Raw genomic sequence first — 20,952 nt, 5'->3', positions numbered from 1 at the left:
GAACTTCTAGCATGTGAGGGAGGAAAGTTTTCAGCGTTTTTAAGTTTAGAGAAAAGGTAGAGCACCTGCTAATAAACTAACTGTAAGGCAGACAGCTATGCAAACTCCCAGTGCAGTGAAAAAACTCTTTCTAGAAACCAGAGATGCATACAATTTGTTGTAATTCAGAGCAGCCCTGGAAGTATATGATAGCAAGGAGAAATTGTTCATAAACATATTTTACTTTTATTCTGTCTTACTTAGTGTTGAATGAATGAGATTACTCTAAATACAAGGAGAAAAGCTTAAGCAACCAAGTATTTTTTTCCATACACTGCCTATTTGCCCTGTGGCTCTATGTTAAATGCTCTAAAGGGACCAGAGAACTTTACAGGAAAAATCTCTGTGTTATCAAATACAGTCATGAAAGGGGCTCAGGAAATGCTTTGGAGGTTGGCAAGCCCAAGGAGAAATTAAAAGTAAGAAAAATCACAGTACACTTGCCCCGTCTTCACATCCTTTCTCTAGGCACTCCTGACTACTCTGAAGGAAAATACTGAACTGGAGGTACTTTTGATCTGAATCATGCACAGCTGTCTTTCATGTTCCTATGTACTTGTGTATAAGTCATTCTTGTAGAATGCTGGGATGAGGAATATTAAATACCTGTGCAATACACTGAAATTTTTCAGTCATGCCATAGTACAAACTGAAGTGTGGAACCAGCTTTCCTACAGTGGTTAAAGTTATTCAGGTAAAAATTTAAAGAACTTGTTCAGAATTTAAATACCTAAAGGCTAAACACAATTATTGGTAGTGTTAAACATAACCTTGACAGCCTCATAAAATTATTTCAACAATGTCCTGATTTAGACTATAGATAAGTCAAGTTATGTATGGTTTAGCTCTTCAGTTTTCACTTAGCTATTTTATGAGTTAAATTTATTATCAGATTAATTAAAGTGTTCTAAAAGAATGTAGTTTCTAGGGAAAAAAGCTCCCAAATTCCACTACTGAAAATGAAATGAATGAATGTTGAAAATGATACTCCGCTTTTCATCCAAATCAAGAGGGGGGGAAAAAAGTAATTTTCTTGGACTGTTATACATGCAGAAATTCATTGTATTTTTAAAATAGAAGTAATTTGTGTTCCATTACTTCTTAGAGTTGGGGGCGGGGGGGGTGAATATAATCATTCAGCAAATGATTCACTACATTTTGAAGGATTTTACCATACTAGTGAGAATATAGATTGTGATTTGCTGATGGAAACACTAGTGGTTTCAGTGCAAATTATAACAGTGCGGATTTTTTTTTAAAAGGCAGATGTTCATCAGAACATTATGATATATCCTCCTAAATAGCTACCCTGATGCAAACAGCAGCAAAAGAAACATCCAAAGTTTAACCAGATATAGAATGACCCTTTCAGCGCTTTAAAGCCTGCTGTGAAATATATGTGGCATTCTCTCTTCAGTAGGAAATAGGAAACTCAGAAAACAGACATTCAAATCCTCTCTGGTTACCTAGCACCTTTTTCTTAGGCAAGCTTGCTGTCTAAAAATTGTGACCTTCTTCTCTTGCTCCTAATCTAATAGCTTGAATATCTCTTTTATATTCTCCTTTTCATGTTTATGTATCTCCTAAGAGCAGTTAGGTGCTTTAGCTCTACAGAAAGAGTCCACATTATTTGCAAGAAAAGATCTCAAAACTGCAGAAGAGTTACGAGAAATGCTACAAAAATTTAAATTCCATATGATCATCTTGCTTTCCACTTTTAGTTCCATTTCTAGGAAGATTAAATCTAACTGACTTTTAAAACATGTAGTCCTGTACTTATGAGTATTAAATTTCAAGATGTAACCTCTACTATCTGTAATCAAACCGGTAATTTTTCATCACATTTTTTGTAGCATTCTCACCCACTGCAGCCTATCAGATCCCAAGCCAGAGGCTCTCCCTGCATTACTTTGATTTACTAAATTAATTGATTTACCAATGTACTAATTAAAGGGGAAAAATGAAAAAAAAAATCGGTATATTAAACTGATAAGTACTACATGGTGTAGCAGAATATAAAATTTGTTTCTTCATCTGCTACTAATTGTATTTAACAAATAAATCTATTGAGCAATAACCATCCTAATAGTAATACTGATAAAACAAGCCAAGACAATAATCTCCTACTCCACTTCCTACACTCCTTTCGAGATTTCTGTATTGGTAGCAGAAAAAAAAATATTTTCTATTTTGTTTTAAGCAACACATCTCCAATTTTAGAACCTAATAGCTAGTTAAGGAAAACAGTGCAAAAGCCTGACCCAAACCCAGTACAAAAAGCTCTGAACAGCCTCACTTGTTGCCATCCTTAAGATCAAATATGAATCCATTATATTAAAGTAAATACTATGTATTTGTCCTGGTTTAGGGCAAATTTGGGAAGAAACTTCCAAAGGGGTCCCTCTAGAAAGCAGATTCAGGTGGCCCTTTTCCTAACTGGTTTGGGAAAAGATTTCCTTGGAGAAAAGTGGACAAAACCTGTTTAATTAACAGGCAAAGTATTCATAAGCATTTAAAAAATTGAATAATATTAAACAATAAAACCTCTCACTATTGTGAAGAGGTGTCAGATTCAGAAAGTCCTTGCTGTGGGGTGTAGCTCGGCTCACTCAGTCTCTCATCAATCCCTCCTGCGCTGGAAGATGCCAAGTCCCGGCCCGGGTGGGCCACAGGTGTGAGCTCCCGGTGTCTGTCTGGGTTTTCAGTCCAGAGCAGGGATGATCAGCTCCAAGAAAAAGAAAAGCCGCAGTCTGGGGAACTTCTCTGCCTCAGCTGGCTAAAAAAACCCTAACTAAAAGCAAAAGAGAGCTCTCTCCCGCTGTCCGTGCTGCAGACAACACAATCCGTGAGAAGGAATGCGGGGGAGCAAGTGCAGCTTCTGCAAACGAACTGCGCGCCTCTTCTCTTCCCTTCGCTCTCGGAACCGGCCTTAAAGGGGCAGAACTTAATACCCAGCGTGAACAGAACAGACAGCTGGGGATACAAGCATCATAAACTCGCCCTAGGACACTATTATTTTCCCCTCATTGCTGGGGCTCATTTTCAAAGTCTCAGCCATTTCAAATAAACATATAGAAGATCTAATAAAGTATTGTAGAGCCTTTTGTTTAAGTGAGTGGGCTTAGCTGCATGAAAGCCCAGACATATGCTTACCTTTAGATAATACTGCAATCCCAACAGTTTTAACAAAATCTTTTCTATAGGTAACATAAATACATATATTGTGATGGGGCTTTGTTATTGCTATTACTTAAACCAGATCTGGGTCCCATGTAAATCCAATTCAGCAGTCTACTTTGGATTATTAATATAACATCTGGAAAAGGTGAACACTTGGTATACAGATTAAAAAAAATCTAATCATAAGAAGACATAAACTTTAAAAGGAAAAACCACCTTGCATGTTAAATAAACTCCCCTTCATCAGTTTTGCTTTCTACGTTCATCATTTTTCATCCTTATCAAGGATCACTTGTATGTCTTTGCTATTAAAAAAATAAATTAAAAAAAAAAAAATCATCTTAGTAACCTAGCCCGGTCAGAGGGTGGGTTAATTTTGGTGAGATGTCCATAAGATTCCCCTTTCCCTGGAACTCTCTAAAATCAGTATTTGTTCTAAACATTTGACAGTGAAAAACAACTACTTAAAACTAATTTCCAAATTCCATCATATTACTGTAGAACCAGAAGGTCTTCCAGAGAGGTTTCCTTCTAGAAAGGCCTTAGGCCACTGGCGATGGGACAGAAAGTTGGTATTCAGCACAGATGGTCACAGGATGGAGACAGATTACCCTAGCACAGCTATATAGCATTGGTTCGTGGCAATATTGATAAGAGAGCTACAGCTGTTTCTTCAAAGTGAATGAAAGCCTCTTCAACAACACACCGTTCTCAAAACTTCCACAAGCTCCTGTCAAAATGGCAGGAGCTGCTGCTGCTGCTATCACAGCAACTCAACAGCAACTTCCTGCACAACGAGGTCACAAATTATAGCCCCAACCTAATTCTAGCCTCACTCCCCCCTCAAAAAAAAAAAAAAAAAAAAAAAAAAAAAAAAAAAAAAAAAAAAAGCCACGGTATTCTCGATCCTTTGTCTTCTAAAGACATCAAGTGACAGGAACTAGTGTGAAGCAGAAGGTGTGGCCTCTTCCGTACCAGCCCCCAATGGGGCTATTTAAGGAGAACGGGAATACCTGGGGCCCGATTCTATCGACGTCGGGAACTTCAGAGTGAAAGAAAACCGACTGTCTGCACTTGGCTTTCTCGAAAGAGTTTACCCTGGTTTTGTTTTAAACCCCTTATTTTTTAAGTGTGTGAGCGCAGCTTCAGCTCCAGTGAGTGATGGTGAGTGAAGGCGGAGGGGAGCCCTGCTGGGGCGGTGGGCACTGGGTGATGGAGGGCATTGAGCGCCGAACCGCCGGCGGCTTCTGCTGGCTGGTGTAGTGTCTTGGTGGGACCCGCAGCGGAGAGCAGAGTACTGACTTCTGTGGGTTCTTGGGGTGAGAAACAGGAATGGCCACAGCCGGAATTGTGTCGCCTTGGAAGGCGGTGAGGGGGCTAAACCCCTGAGGGTAGGTAGCGTTTTAACTGTCTTGAGGGTTTTAGAACCTTACGAGGTGAGCGGTTAAGGTCAATGAGGGAGTGAATTGAAAAACCCGGGGCTTGTGAAAGGGGAACGTGCGGGTCATAGCCGTCGGCGTTACGGTCTGGGGAAGGCTCGGCGAGGGAAGGCTCTTCACACCCACGAGCGGCCATTTTATGGCGGCGCTGCCAGGGCGCCATCCCGCACGGCCCTCCCTCCGCCTGCCCGTGCGGTGTGCCCGCTGCGGTGGGGTCCGGCAGGAGCCCTTCTCGGGGGTTTGCGAGCAGCTTCCATTGCCCTGAGCGCCATACCTTCCTGCCCACGGCCCGTCGGTGCCGGGCACCCGAGGTGTGAGGACGTGAAATGGCGGCCGTTGGCGGCACCACGAGCGGCCTCGCTCGCCCGAGGTTCCCGGGCCGGCGTCCCTCACCCGCCGGGACCAAGGCCTGGCCTCAGCCCCAGCGCGGCGGGCTCCTCGGCTCGCACCAAGATGCTGCTTGCCGTTTGTTCTTTCTATGTGAGAAACGTCATTTGCGACTGTAGCGCTGACCCTTCGAACACTATACGAGTAAGGTGGTGGGGTTTTTTTGGTGTTTTTATTTGTGGGTTTTTTTTGCACGAGAGAAGTTCTGCCTCGCCAGCGCCTGGCGTGCGGCGCTGGGCCGAGAGCTCCGCTCAGTGCCCGGCGGGGAGGCCGCGCTTCCCCCGGCGCCGGCGCTGCCATGGAGACCGCGCCCGCAGGCCCCGCGGCCCGGCGGGGGAAGAAGCGGCGTTTAAATGTCTCTGTTAAAACGAACAAACAAAAAAACCCCAACTAATGCTTACTTTAAACAAAGAACGTCCTGAGGCCAGGGAGGAGCCAGAGAAATCGCAGGCTTGCGTGGCCAAAAATAAAAGTGACGATTTTCCTCTCCTGGTTGAACATAAAAATGAGTGATGTTTGTAAGACGCTTGGGTGGGTAGGTAGGTATTTCCTCCACCTGGCCCAACAATTGTCTTTTTTCACCTTTTCTTTTGCTACAAGTCTATAACTAGTCTCCCGACTACCGTAGGGAGCTCCTTATACCAGTTTCCTCACATCAATTTAAACTTCATGCTTGCAGGAATATTAGAGAGCAAACAGATAAAATTAATCTTGACGAGAGAAGAAAAAAAAACACCTGTTAATTCTGAAAAGCTGAAAAACTGAATAAGCCCTAATATTTTTGACATCTGGAAATTTGATTTCAAAGTTACTTCATGAGATAAGACAAATCAGACTTCTTTTAGAGTAATTTTAAAGAGGTGAGTTACTTCAGCTGATGCTGTAATTCCAGTTTATCCAATTCATCATTGGCTGGATTTCCCACTTGAAAACCTGAGGTGGTTTAGGCTTTGGATACTGATTCAGCAACAGTGAGAGGTCTTTGCACATAGTGTATGTGAAGCAGTCATTTATGTAGCCTGTGACGGTAAATTATTTGGGTTTAGATAAGACAGTAATTTTTTTTTTAATTGGAAAGGTTTTCCATCACAGTACTGAAGACTTAAAAGGTGGTTTCAGAGGGATTTTTTTTTTTTTTTTTTCTTCTTGGAGACTTTTACCACTGTGCGTTTTTCATCTCCATTTCAAGTTCTAGGAAATACGTGTGTTAGTAAATCTCATTTTTTATGTTGCCCAGCTTCCCAGAATGCCTAAGCAGTCTGTTTATTCTTTCTTTCAGGTACTTAATGTGTGAGAGTGTTAAATAAGTTAATATTCTTTGAAAACTCTGCATCATTAGTGTGAGACACGAACACTGCACTTCCATGGCAGCCAAGGCCGTGTGTGACAGGTGTACCAGCAGTATCTGTGGTTACCAGCTTCCTTGTGCTGGTTCTGGCCCTTGCTGGGTGCCTCTGCTGAGAGCTGTTTCCTGTTTTAGGCTGCCAGAGAACTTGCACAACCAAGTGAATACCACTTCTAGCTTGGTTCGATGAAACATCCAGAAAGAAAGAAGTAGAAGCAACAGTTAGGTCAGCTTGAGGGTGCTGTGGAGTTGCCATCTCAGATTTCAGTTCAAATGCCCTTTAGCTGGGCTTGCAGAATACAAAAACAACAGAGCAAAAGCAGAATACCAGGTAGGTGAAAAACTGTGCACTTCATGTTAATCTTCCTGCCAGATTTGTAGAGCCAGTATAATTTAAACTGACAAGTGTTAGAATCTCTTGTGCAAGAGGAGGTGCAGCAAGAGAGATGAGGGCAAATCATGGTAGTAGCAACATTGGTCACAAAGCTTGATACACTCTGGCAGGGCTACTTAAAGTAGTCTAGACTAGGTCTGGATTTAAATTTTTAAGACTTCATGGCATAATTACTTCAGTTTTTCCCCACCAGTGAAAGGTCTGTTTGTGCTATTGAAGTTCCTTGTCCCCTGCTATATCTATAGGAAGCTGCAGGCATTCTGGTGTCTTAAATGTAATCAAGTTGACTAAAATAAATATTTCTGTTTAAATTTTTTAGGCAGCACATGTGGAGACCCAGTGTTCAAGTGCCACGGAGGGCAGTGCCTATTCAGCAACAGTCAGTCAGGGCTATGTTTTACCAGAAGGAAAAATCATGCCAAACACAGTCTTCGTTGGTGGAATTGATATCAGGGTATATATACACTTGTAATTGTTTAAAATGGGTATGTCAGTGGAGAATGGAATTTTGCTTGTGTTTTGGTGTGGGTTTTTTTACTTGTTTGTGGTGGTGGGCTTCCTTTTTTTTTTTTTTTCTTTGTGTGTGCATTTGCCAGTCTTAAAGGTATTGAAATGTCATGGGAGAATTCTGGAAGTTGTCTTCCAAAACTAACCTTTAGTTCTTAGGGTAGTGAAAAATAGGTTTAAAAAATGGTGCTGGTCTCTGCTTTAAATCAATTTTAAGCAGTTGAGTGTGTTTAAAAGATGTTTAAGACCTTGTTTTCTTTTAGATGAATGAAGCAGAAATTCGGAGTGTCTTTGAACAATACGGTACTGTGAAGGAGGTGAAGGTCATCACTGACAGAACTGGTGTTTCAAAGGGGTGGGTAGAATATGAGTTGTTTGAAGTTACTGCTTCTCTGGACAGCATTCTGTAATGGGTGATATGAGCAGACACTTAGCAACACACTTGATGAGCTAAAGCCTTAATACTAGCTGCAGCTTTCTGTTGTGGTCAGTTAACACTGTGAAACCAGTAGATCTATACTGCCCCCAACTAAATCGGTATAATCTTACAAAGAATAGCATGAATTTTCTGACTTTAGTCTCTCTGTTCAGGGAAAAAATGCTCACTGTCACTTAACCATTGAAAACGAAGCTTAACTTGTGTGGTGCTTACACAGCCAATCCTTTTGTAGGACTCTTCTGCTGGATAGAGGAGTTAAAAATCTGAGGACAGTTCAGGATGATTAAGAGAATTAAGATGGTTCATTCAGGGCAGTGGGTCTGCCCTCTCCTGACACTTGGGAATAAGTTCTAGAGTAAAACAGCCCAAACTTGTTTGGGTGAAGAGTGAAACTAAGTATGTGAATGTTGAAACAAGGGAAATTCCCTTTGAATGTATAGAAAAGTTCTGGATTACTGTAGTGAAACCCTTAAATAGGAAAAGCTGAAGGACCATATCTGAGTTCTGGAGGAGCCATCACAGTTTTGAGGTTATGCCTCCTTACAAGAAGGAGGACCATATTATCTTGAGGCTCCTTCCAGTCCAGTTTTTCTTAGATTCTATGCTTAGATTCTAGAATGTCACATCTTTTTCTTCAGCATATGTAGCAAGGGAAGAGCTGGAAATAGAATTAATTGTCTCATATCTTCAGAGTGAACCCTGCTGTGCAGTTAGCTAGTGTATATTATGAGTATTGATAATGATTTGTCTAATTCCATTAATGGGACACAATTGTTACTATAATGCTCTGAAATGATCTTGATTGTATAGACCAGATAAACTAGGGAGGCAGTGAAATTGAAAAACCTCCTCAAGAATTGCTTCCCTCACTGGTGTTACTGTTCCTGTAATGCCTGCATTCATCCAGACCTCTGTAGTAAATAGAAAATTTAAAGATAAGTCAGATCTTACTTTTTTTTTAAAACTCTTTAAGTTGCAAATATCCACAGCAGTACTCGTTTTGAGTAGTTAAAATGGAGAAATAGCCCTTATTTCTGTTTCATGTTATGCTAAAATCTGGCATTTAGTTTCTTTCATCTGGCCCCATAATAGATACTGCTAGTTAGCAGTAAATAGATTTTTAGGCTCAATCATAAACCAGTGTCCTGGCTAATAATTTTGATGTGCAGTATAGTGTACCTGGCATGTTGTTAACTGGTCTTGTTCAAAAGAATTTGGTTAACAATCAAATGAAACTGATTACTGAATAGTCTGTTTTTCATTTTTAGGTATGGATTTGTGTCTTTCCTGGACAATGTGGATGTTCAAAAGATAGTTGAGGTAAGCTCTTTGTCCAGATTACTTGAAGAGGTTGATATATGAAGGCTAGAGAAAAGTTTGCAGAAGCCAAGCTACGTATGCTATTGACTAAGTTAGGACACAAAGTCTAGGGCTGCCCAAAAAGTAAACTTTCTGAAATGTGGTAAAATCTTTATGTATTTGCTTAACTAAGAAGCAAAATTAGTTTTCAGCTAATTAGTTTTTAACCTGGTGTGGTCAAACATCGCATGTTATTTTGTTTGATAGCTCTTATTTATGTGCTTGAACACCTTGAGTGTGTTTGGCTGCTTGCTTTCTGTAGTAGATGGTTGTCATAGAACCCTTGTGCTTATGGCAGAGGCGTAGACATTGAATTCTCCAATATGGAGAAACAAACATGGAAAGACATAAGTGAAAAAATAACAGTTTACTAATAAAGAAGGCATAGTGTAACAGTAATAGTGACTAGTTAAAAAGTTGCTGAAATCTCCTGGACTCCCAGGGAACGAAGACAAAATGGTGGAGTGCCACCCCCTGCAAAATGGAAGACTCTGCAGCTGACAACTGTGTGGTTCCAAAAAACAAGGGGAAAACAGTGACAGCTCTCCTGCTTCTTATCTCTTCATTGATGAATGCAGCTGGCACTCTCCAGCAGCTGGTACTTGGTCAAGTGCTAGAACTCTCAGAAGGATTTGCATTCCTCAGCAGCAGAAGCCAGGCAAGGCTAGGCAGTTGCGCTGGTGCAGCTCTGCCTTCACTTCTGCAGGGCTCCTCCGTGGTGGCTGCAGACAGGCAGTTGTACAATTTGCATTGAGCCGGTCCAAGGTACAAGAGAGAAACAAAAGAGGGGGGAAAAAAACCTGAAAGCAGAGCCTCTGCTTTCAGCAAAGACCATGAGGGAAGGGAGAGCCTCTCTGCTTCAGCCGTTGAAAGGTGGGGCACTTGCCCCACTCAGCCTCATGGTTCTGTTTTCTAGCTCCAGGGTCTTAGAGACAGTAACAATTTCAGGCACAGATAGACGAAATACAATAACATCTTGGGTTACTTAGAGCATAGGAGTAACAGTATCATGGAAGACAGTATTAGTTTTTTACTTATGTCTCAGTAGTTGAAATACGTTTCTCTAGCAGTATTTGTGCATTTGCATGCTATCTGGAGTGCAAGTATTTTTTAAGCTTCCTAGATTGTGCTCCGGCTGTTCCCTTGTCATCGTATAGTTTTCCTGTAGCTAACACAGGAGATGAACGGATAGAACTGTTACAGCCCTTCTGATCTTGGGAGTTTGGTATCAGAGAAGTTTTGAATTTCAGTGCTTATAACCAAATCAGTTACTTGGTTCTGATAGACTCGAGCAGGTCACAAACCACTGACAAAGCTTTTATTTTTTCACTCTCCACACTGAATACAGTAACTGTGAAAATAACATGTATTGAAATACTTTCCTCTTTGAAGTCTTTGCCTCAGAAAGTTCCTGTGTCTCTGGAGGATGAACAGTCTCTCATTTGCTTCTGAAGCTCTTGGATAGGGAAGTAGATCAGAAAGGCAAAACCAGATGGATGTGCCAGGCACAAATGTAGTGTTCTGTGATGTGCAGGTGTGTTTACTGGCCATCCAGCTCCATAAGTGAGAAGAGAACAGGTTTGAATAATAAAGTGGAGAGTAGTGAAACCCCAGCAGGAGATCCTTGATTCTCACCAGCAGATTTTAAAAGCTTGCTTTTACTTGATGGTACGATGACAGAAAATACAGTGACTGCTGTACTTAGCAACAGACTTCATCTGAGAACACTTTTTTCTTTTTACTATGGATTACATTTATTATGCTGCATCAGTGTGGAATGCTTACTTTGAGGTAGCAATTTCTATGGAGACCTCTTGAGTAGTATTGACATCTGTGTCGTGTACATTGCTGATTTTCTGTGTGTGCTTCTTCAGAACTGGAGCCTGCAGTGTTCCTCTATTAATGTAGAACTCACTGATGTGAGTTTGTATGTCAGAGGTCTTAGAAGACTCAGAGGCATGTGGTGGATTTTCAGTGCACACTTCAGGTCTGCCGGAAGTAAAAATTTCTGCCATGTCAGGAAGAAGCATATTCAAATAGAAATAATCTTACAAAACATCTTGGCTTTTGGAGGGGATGGAAGAAAGGAAGAAATGAACATGGGTGTTGTAGAGCTCAAATTATAAGCAAAAGTAACTGCGCTAAATGACTTCAGACCTTATTGGCACTGAATGGTCACAGTGTTTTCTGTAAATAAACACAATAGAGCCTCTCTGTAGCTAAAGTTACTCTTTATTCCTATGTTCATCTGCCTGTTAAACAAGGCTTTATAGCCTTGTTCAGCCTGACAGTGTTCTTCTGCTTTAGGTCTGTAACTGCACTCTGGTCCATCATGAATCTGTTTGCAGTTCTGAATGGAAAGGTGTCTTTCTGTTTAGAGGAGGGAGGCCTGTCTCCCAGGAGTTCTCATTTTTGAGGTGGAAATGGTAGTTGCATGATTTTGAGCACAATAGGGTTTCAGAATTAATTAAATGCCCAGAATCAACCAACTAAGACACTTTCCCCTGGAATAAAAATAAAAATCAAAATACATCCACCTGTCAAACTATTCAGGTTATTGCACCATTTTTCATCCCCATCTTGAATACTGATATAAATTAGAATGAACAAGTTTTTTTATTGTTATATTTCTGCTTATTTTTACAGGCAACAATAAAGTTGCTCTTGTCTGTTCAAGGCACTTCCTTTAGTAGGAATGCAAAAAAGAAAAATGCAAAACTGCATTTTCTTCTGAAGCAGGCACTTCTGTAGAGTTGCATGTGATAGAGAATCTAGACAGATTGTCTGCATCCAATTCTGACTTTAATGCTTGGTACTAAAATTGTGCTAATAGGCCTATACCAAAAATGTTTCCCTAGAAACCTGAGACTGTGGTCACTCTCCATTCATACTCTCACTGAGACAAGAGTACTGAAACCTGTGTGTATAAAACGGTGGGGCTGATGGTCACTGATACATAGTTGCAAATTCGAGTAGCACATGTTGCTATTAGGGCAAGTGATACATAATTTTGGAGGGTTGGTGAGCAGGCAGATAGCTGAGTTGAGGGTGCTGCAGGAAATCTGAGGTAAAAGACATGTGGCGTTCAGAGAGGAGACTCGGGGCTGTTGAGTCTTCATGAGAGTTGATGTACTGTGGTGTAGAAGCAGAGTCCAGTCTCTTTAAAATCCCACAAACCTCTCACCTTGCTGATTCCCAGCTTACAGAGAATAACCTGTCTTTCAGTCACAAATCAACTTCCATGGTAAAAAGCTGAAACTGGGGCCAGCAATCAGAAAACAACAAAATCTAAGTAAGTATGTTTAAATAAATTTGTTAATATTGATGATATTATAACAGGTTTTTTTTCTTAATTATACATCATTATACTTGCAAATACTTTTTATCTGATGCAGTGTTTATATTTCAGTTAAACCTTGGTTCTGACTTCTATGACCTCACTTGTATGATGTTTTAATTAGAGTGAGGTTGGTAGGACAATACAATATAGTTAATACTGAGTTAAATTTAAGAGTCAAAACCCTTAGGAGTTTTTTTCAGCTTGAATTCAGATTCCCAATAAAACACATGTAGTAATGTCTTAATACTATTCTTTATCTGTTTCAAAACAAGATTCCTGTGTGCATCCCAGACAATTAGTTCTTGGTCCTCCTCCACCACAGTTCCAGAGCGTGTGGAGTAACCAGAGTGTGGAAACGTACGTGCAGCCTCCAGCTGTCATGAACCCAGTAACCCCCTATGTTCAGGTAGGACTGCTCCTGACACTGATTTTGAAACATAATTAGGTATTTTTTGAGGGTGCAAGCATGTATGACTTCTGGAGTATGTATTGAGATTCCAGTCTGATCTTACCTGCCTGTTTTCATACTGCCTTCCCCAGTAAGAAGCACCCAACTTCAAACCACTTCAAAGGAATTCCAGCACTCTTGAAAAATTGATTCAGTGATGTTAAACAAGAGGGAGATACCCTTTAAGAGTGAGAGCTGTTGAAAGTGGAGGAAAGATTGAGTTATTATTGCCTGTCACAGATGCAGTTCACAAATGAAATGTATCCAGATGTTTAATGTGTTGCTGTCTTGTTTCAGAATAAACTATAAAATTTAAAATGCATTTTTATAAACTAAGAGTGGGATCAGAAGTTCTCAGGTACTTTTCTCCTAGCCAAACATATCCTTGGTTTTAAACTGCTGTTGTGTTACAAGAACACATTGTTAGAGCATCTGCTGTTAATAGCTGTGCCCAGCACAGTATCACCTGCAGGACATCACTGTACTGGTACTTCAGATGGGCATTCCTACTGAGGTGTGGGTACAGTGCTTCTGGCCTGGATACGAGTCCTGTGCTGTTAGTGAACCAGATCAGGCTCTCTGCCTGCAATAGCCTCTGTGATGGAGCAGTCATGTCTACAAACTGATCCTGTTTTGTGTATCTTAAGCAAAGAGCAAGAACGAACTTGGAGAAATACTTTCTTGCAAGGCAGAGAGCTTGATAATAGTATTCTTGCTGATTCTCTTTAAATATATTCATTTAAGAAAATTAATTTTCTTAAATGTTAAAGTGTGCCTTTAACTGTTCTCTGAATAATCTGAGAAGGTTCCAGGTAAACACTGTGTCAGAATTGGAGTACTTAGCTTCTTTTGCTTCCTAGAAACAGATCCCTTAGACTGTTGTACTCCATTATTTCATAGTAGTCAGTCAACTTCAGATCTACTTCTCAAAGTTTATGGCACGACTTGCACTTCTGAAATTAATTAAAAGATCAGTTACAAGCAGATATGGGATTTTTAGATATATAAGACACTTGGAATCTCAGTTTGTAGACATTATTAGTGCCTGAAGTGCTGAGGCAAGCCCTGTGGGAAATTTAAGGGTTGCTTTTTAAATAGAGAGTCTGGTCTGCACAGGAGCTGAAATAACAGTGTAGCTTATAAAAGTGTGCTCCTGGCTAATACCTCTACAAATATCATACTTGTATCTTGCTTCAAACTTGTGGATTTTTTTTTTTAAAAAAGCTTTATTTGCAGCCCTATCCATACAGTTCATCACCAGCTGTACTGCTAAAGCAGCAAGTTCCCATAGGGTATCAACCGGCTTACAACTATCAGGTAGGTAAAGTTTTAGTAGAGGCAGAAAGGCTGTTTGATACCTGACAAAACTGGAATGAAGTGTTAACTGGAGTCTGATCTTTCTGTGCTTCTCATTATCTGAAATTTATTTTCCTTCAGTTCTTCACAGCTACCAAAGCAAAAACAAAACAGTGATGAGAACTGTTGAGTAACTTAGTATACTCTTATTTTTATAGTTTCATTATTTCTTTTTCTTCAAAATATAGTGATAAAACAGCTTTCAAATTAGAAAAATGTACAGGAGTTAGTAGTACATGTGGGAGACAGATTTGCATTTGTACATGCTGTAGTGTGGGGTGTTAGATGCTTAGAATCAGAATCTTATCAGATAATATAACAATTGATGTATATAAGGGGGGATGTGCTCTTGCATTATGAAAACGTCAGAGGTGTTTAGCTGATAGTGGGGCTTGAACTCACAAGTGAAGTGTGTGGTTAAGTCCTGTTACTGACACTATACTAGGAGTAACTGGGAGCAGCCAGAGGGTTTTGAGGTTCGTTTTCAATGTAGGTACTTTGGTTTCCCTTATTTCACTAACACTTAGAAATAGTTTAATTTTTTTTTAACTTGGAGTGAGAGGAGATAGTCTTATGTTCAGCAAGATAGTTTATTTGACTATGTATTAAATAACTGTTTCACGAAAAATTCAGACATGAAATGCTATAAACAGTGGCTCCTACAGAGCAGTTACTTTTCTGTGTTGGAAAGAATAAATAACAGGTGGTTCTTGTCCAATTTTTGTTTAAGGCTCAACCACAGTGGCTTGCTGGGGAGCAAAGAAATTACGTAATACCTCCAACTCCGGTAAGCCTACAAAGTTAGAGTTCTGAAACTGTTGTCTTACGTAGCATATTGTTTTTACAGCTTGATATTTAAAAAATAGTCTGTCTGTTGTCCAGATCTGTGTGATCTGATCTACAAAAAACTGTAATTGCTGATGAGAGTATGTAGTTGTTCAGAATTTCTACTGATGTGGTGCTTTTTGGAGTTATCTGGCAGAACAGCTCTGTCTGGTTTTTGACGTTATTCTACATGTTCTACTCACAGAACTCTGGAGTTTTAACCAAAACATAATTGGTTTTTCAGGAAAAGTTGAAGGAAAAATAAGTTGACCTGAGGTACAATCTTTTTATTAAAATTTAAAAAATCTCCATATTCTTTGCAAATACTGAAGAATTTTTTGGCTCCTTTCAACAGGTTTAAAAAATTTTCTCAGGCTGCTACAAACTGTAGATGGTGCTGCTGGCCTCTAAAAAAATTCCTTGCTTTGTGACTTAATGCAAGTAACCTTTCCATGAGAATGTTAAACAAATACAGAGTATTTTTTTCCCCTATGTCAGAATTTAAACTTGCCCCCTGGGCATTTTTGTGTTCTTTAGGTATATTTACTGACTGCAGTTTTGATTAAGTGTCTAACAGCTGTAATATATAACTTTATTTTGAATTGTGTTCTTTTTCTGAAAGCTATCAGAAGTCATTGAAATATTGATTACAGTATTGCTTTGAAGTAGTTTTTTTGATAGCATCCATGTATGTGATACAGCCATTGTGTATCACTTTACAATTCAATGGTAGCAGGTAAAACTGTTTTTAGAGTAGGTGTGCATGGAGGTTTCACTGTTAAATGTTACAAGCTTGATTATAGGAGCAGACAACTGTTCTAGAGCTATCTCAGTTAAGCAGCTCTTAAGTATCATTCTTAACTGTCTTAATAGAACAGGTTGTGACACAGTATTTCCCCCACTCATAAAACTTACCAAAACTTTAAAGATAAAGTTGGTACAGTTTATGGATAGATAAAGATCATTTATCTGTGCACCATAACTGTGCATGTTTTCCCAGTGTCACTGAAACATTGTAATACTTACCAATTCTACAGATGTATTCTTCAGTAAACTATCATGGCCCTGAGGATCAAGGATTTATACAGCTTGATTGTGGTGTTCCAGAGTCCACACAGTTGCCTAACAGCCCACAAAAGGTAAGTGCTTCCTCAAAACTTACATGTTCTTTATCATAAATGCCATTCCCAGAAATTTGCACATGAGGGTTATGTAGCTTTGTCAAGGGACTCAGAGAGGTAACCTAGAAATCAAGGTTATAGTTGCTACTTTCAGCCAGTTGTTAAGTCCCCTGTATCTGATTTCTGTGTATAACTTCAGAAGTCTCATATTTCCTTGAAACTGTTAGTGCTTGTTTGCGATGCTGAGGGCTGGATGAAGTGTGTGTTCTACTTGATTAAGTCTACTGACAAGACTTTACCTACCTAATCTGTGGAAAATCCAGGGAAAATTACAGGTACTAAAAAGCTAGATTTGATAGGAGTGCCTGCTATCTTAGGTAGATTTAATTTAAGCTTCAAATACCTGAATTGGTAACTTTCCCTTTCTCACTGTTCTGTGGAAGGAGGCCCTGGTTTAGCAAACAGCTGGCTCTGAATGCAGTTTCTTAAAGGAGAAATTTCATTTCTCAGCTGTCAGCCTAATCCACAAGAGAACTGGCATGTCACTGATTAGAATTGTTACGCTGTAACACTGAAGTGGGATAATGAGTTACTAATATTAAAAGATTATGGGGGGAGAAAAAATACATAAAGAAAAAAAAAGATACCTCAGGGAACACGAGGCAACTGGGGAATCCTGATTGCAAAGAAAACCCTGAGGCACACTGGCATTGCTAGCTAGTAACGTGCCCTAACTAAGAAAATCAGTACTGATGTACCTATAACTGTATTTCAGAAGTCTGTGGACAGGGGTATGCAAACAGTATTATCCTGTCTGTCTAATCCTGAGAACCAGCTGACAAATGACTTTGTATCACAAGACAACAATGTAAAGGTATGTAGTGAAAACAAAATTACATCTCTGAAACATAGCTGACCTTCAGTGCGTTCAGCTACAGCATACCATAAAGAGGAAGGGATTCGTATCTGAATGCCACTTGAATTTTTTCTTCCTTTTACATCCTCTGAGAGGTATGGGTTTGGCTCTGTTGTTTAATGGTGGAAGAAAGAAGTGCTGAAGTTGGATTCAGTGGGTTTAATCAGCATAAAAATTGCTGAACAGTCAACTAAGGAACAATTAGAGCATAAGTCTGGCTAGTCATTTCTCAGTGGCATGGCTGAAAGCTGTGGATTACTCCCTAGTTTGGACAGAGGATGTTGAATTTAAACCTTGATAGTCTGTACAGTGAAGTAGCTACTGTGGATGGTGGCTAGTTACGCTTCTCTGCTTTAACCAATAAATTGTAGTCCAGGGTGATAGCCAGCTGTCATTTTTTTTTGCTCTAAGTGTTCAGTCTTTGTAGATTTGCAGTTTCTGATTACATTCCAAGTCGTGTAATTCCAGGTTGTTAATTTCTAAGACCTTGCTTCCTTTTTGTAAAAGGAGAGATACATGAACTAAACAGGTGCACCCTGAAACAGGAATGCACAAGCTGTTTTATCAGTTTTGGAGAGGGGTGAATAGACTACAGGATGTCTGGAGATAATTTTCATGAAACTTTGGTTGTTTTATTCTGATTAACTGAATTTCTTTTTCTTATCCTCTCTTCTATCCCATCCCAGGAGAGTAAGACATACCACTTGAGAAAAGGAAGGGGAGTACACAAAAACGTTTGATCAACAGAGACTTTGAAGTATCTAAATTAATTAACCAGATGGTACTACAGTTAGTATTTACTAATGCAGATGTAATATTTCTCAGAGTTACTTAAAGCTATGTGCTCATGTTCTACCTGTTTTGGTACTGTTGTTGTTGCTTGAGTAATTTAAAGTTCGGAGTTGTAAGAGTTGACAAACTTCAGTGTTACTGTTTGTGTGCTTTCCCTGGTAACTGACTTGAATGTTAGAGAGTTTATATGTTTGCTGTATGTGGATTTTTCTCTGAGCTTTAAGGTACAGTTTGCATATTACACACAGTTTTTCATTAATTACAATTTGACTCATATTGACCAGTTAACTCCTGCAGTTTAAAAATTGAAGTAGTTATTTGCCCAAGAGAATATATTTTAAGACTGAGTTCTTAAATCAGTGCAAAAGAAGGTGAGAAGCTGTAACTGAGCTGAAGCCCTGTAAGTCCTGGTTGCCTTTAGATGACATAATCAATGTGATTATGTTCATTGACAGTCTATGTACCTGCAGTCTTAAGCATCACTACTATTTTTGGGTAAGTAATGAAGAGAATCCTTAAAATCCTGTATGTAACTTAAAATATAAGATGGTTATCTGTATTGGACAGTCAGCCAATACAAGATTTTTTACTTGAAAAATCTTAGCAATACCTGTATTTTAAACTTCTGAGAAAATACTGCACTTCAATAAGCCTTTGTTATGTGATGCAAACTGTTAATCAAAGAATGTGTATGACTGTTTTAATATAAATCATGTAGATTTTAGGTGTGTATTGTGAAACAGTGAAATAAATTTTTACTTTGCCTTGGTTTCCTAAATTTCTGGTGTGACAAATCTAAATAATAACTTGCTAAAGCTGTTAAAAACTTATTACTCTGTGAGATTTCCAGTTATTATAAATCTTTGGTAACAAACCTTTGTTTTGGGTAGATACTAGCTGAAGTTTCAAAAAAGTAGAATTGAGAAAAGAGAACAGTCTTACATGTTGGGTCCTAGCTTGCTTTTTTTTCCTTACTCAAACACTTCAATTTCTCCAGAAAATAAAAGAAAACTTTGCCTCTCTTGTTAAGGATGTATATATGAGACTATTTAGGATTGCATGTTCAGCTTCAGATTTCCAGAAGGTTCAGAGATAGCAATGGCTGGGCAAAGACTTAGCCAGAAATGTGTTAGTGAAATATCTGCAAGGGAACTGGATATGTAATAGAATGTGGCTTGAGCAAATGTCCAAGGACTGCTCAGGAGTGTTCTGGATAAAACTATTGCAGGAGGGTGAGGGACAGTGATGATTATGCAGCTTTGTACCAATGTTCTTACAGTATAAATTAATCTGGACAAAGCAAAGCCCATACCAGTTTCTCTCCTCACTGTTTCATGTTACTGAAGATAGTATTAAGTGTTCCTATGATACTAATTTGCCATGTTTTTTTCAGACTGTTCTAAAGAGAGTGGCTTGATTGTGCTTAACTTCTGTGTTAGCAGCTTTTTTTGCAAGGGTTTTTCTAGTATTGAATCAGGACCCTGTCCTTTCCAGCTTTCAGAATCTAGACAGCCTACATGTGCTTTGAAAGCTGTGATGTCAGTTTATTGATAAAAGGTAGTTGTTTCTTAGCAAATGCAGATTTCTTTTTGACTTGATTGTTTAGGTTGGCTAGGTTGCCCTAGGCCTTACCTGAGGTTTTCTGCTGTAGCTCTAAGAAAAATACAAAGGGCTCTGTGCATAGCTGACTCATTTAAGAGTCCCAGCACCAAAAGAAGGGATTAAACCAGAAGATGCCTACACAGAGTGCCTGTTTTCTGTTTATTTGGCCAAATGTTATGCACAGGACCCTCTAGTGAGCAAGTTGATTGTATAGTGCATTTGAAATGGTCATACTAGATTCTTGCAAGCATGCTGAGAGGTTTTATCACGGGAATAGCCAAGACCTTATGAGCACCATTTATTTTTTCTTCCATTCGATCATATTGTGCTGATTCTGCTAGCTGCTTACCTGTAGAGAATTGATTTTTTCTTTAGTTAAAACTAAACCCATGCATTTTAATGTTCTTTTGAAATATCTTCTAACACAAAGCATAACACAAAACCAATAAGTAAATCACTTCCCTGTTGCATTCAGAAAGTTGAAACATCTGTTTGATGTTGCTGTGACTGAAGGCATTTCCAAAATCAATGCATGGTTGGAGCATTTTGTAAATTTGTTCCCCTTGTAGTCTCAAATCAAGTGGACCGTGTTAACTGAACTAGCAGGAGTAGTGGGTTCTTGTGCATCTGCATTTGCTTGCACACAGTATGGACATTGAGAGACTCAAAACTTTGGGTGTGCTTAAATATTAAGACAGCTCTTTCTCAAAAGAAACAATTGCTTAACAAGATAGAAAAATACAATGCTTGCATTTAATTGGTGTTCTAGAGCTATGACACTTGGTTTGTTTTATGGTTCTTGCCTGAAATACCCCAGTTTGCTGTTTGATTGCCTTTTCATATCTTTTTTACCCGCTTTGCCACCTGACAGAATTATTCTTGGAATGAGACAGCCAGACAGATGGTATTCTTGGATCTCCATTAGAATGATTGTCTGGCACAATAATTCCCTGTCAAAATGGATACTAATTCCCTGTCAAAATGGAAATATTTTTTTCCTCCTAGGTATTTGTGTGCTAAACCAAGTTGGTAAACTATCTTAATCTGAAGGTGATGTGATCCTTTATTACTACAAAGAAACAAAAGGATTTTCCCTTTTGTATTTCACAGGGTTTTCTTTTGTATATCTTACTGAAAGAGATTTTTAAAGTCCTCACAGGTCTACACACTATATTCTTTGCAGGAATGACTTTCTAGACCTCTATTTTAGAGGAGATGTATAATTTAAGAGCTTTGTCTGCCACTTTGTGTTGCTAAGAAAGTTTAAAAAAAAAAGTGATCCCAAGCTATTAAGAAAATTGACGTTTCTTCAGATAGAATACGCATCGCAAAAATCCCTAAGTAGCTTTACAACCCAGATGGAGTCTCACTTCCTACTTCATCATTTCTGCTTTAAAGTTTGGGCTGAACCATGGGAGACAAAATCACACTGTAACTTCTTTTAAAGAAAAAGGCCCCAGCTG

At 39.2% G+C, this 20,952-nt stretch overlaps 1 protein-coding gene across 1 annotated transcript; it reads left to right on the top strand.

Annotated features, from left to right (window-relative positions):
- Positions 1-5,550: 5,550 nt before the first annotated feature.
- DAZL (deleted in azoospermia like) lies at positions 5,551-17,835 on the top strand (the record flags this gene model as incomplete). Its single annotated transcript, XM_083876711.1, has 11 exons — positions 5,551-5,580; positions 7,104-7,238; positions 7,555-7,646; positions 8,999-9,050; positions 12,315-12,381; positions 12,702-12,835; positions 14,114-14,194; positions 14,964-15,020; positions 16,096-16,197; positions 16,955-17,053; positions 17,782-17,835. 11 exons carry the CDS (start codon positions 5,551-5,553, stop codon positions 17,833-17,835), a joined length of 903 nt encoding a protein of 300 aa, XP_083732837.1.
- Between the last annotated feature and the right edge of the window lie 3,117 nt (positions 17,836-20,952).

The sequence above is a fragment of the Zosterops lateralis genome, assembly GCF_965231275.1.
Source record: "Zosterops lateralis genome assembly, chromosome: 1".
Lineage (NCBI taxonomy): Eukaryota > Metazoa > Chordata > Aves > Passeriformes > Zosteropidae > Zosterops > Zosterops lateralis.
Note: the sequence above shows the minus strand (reverse complement) of the source record. Positions and strands in the feature narration are given on the sequence as shown.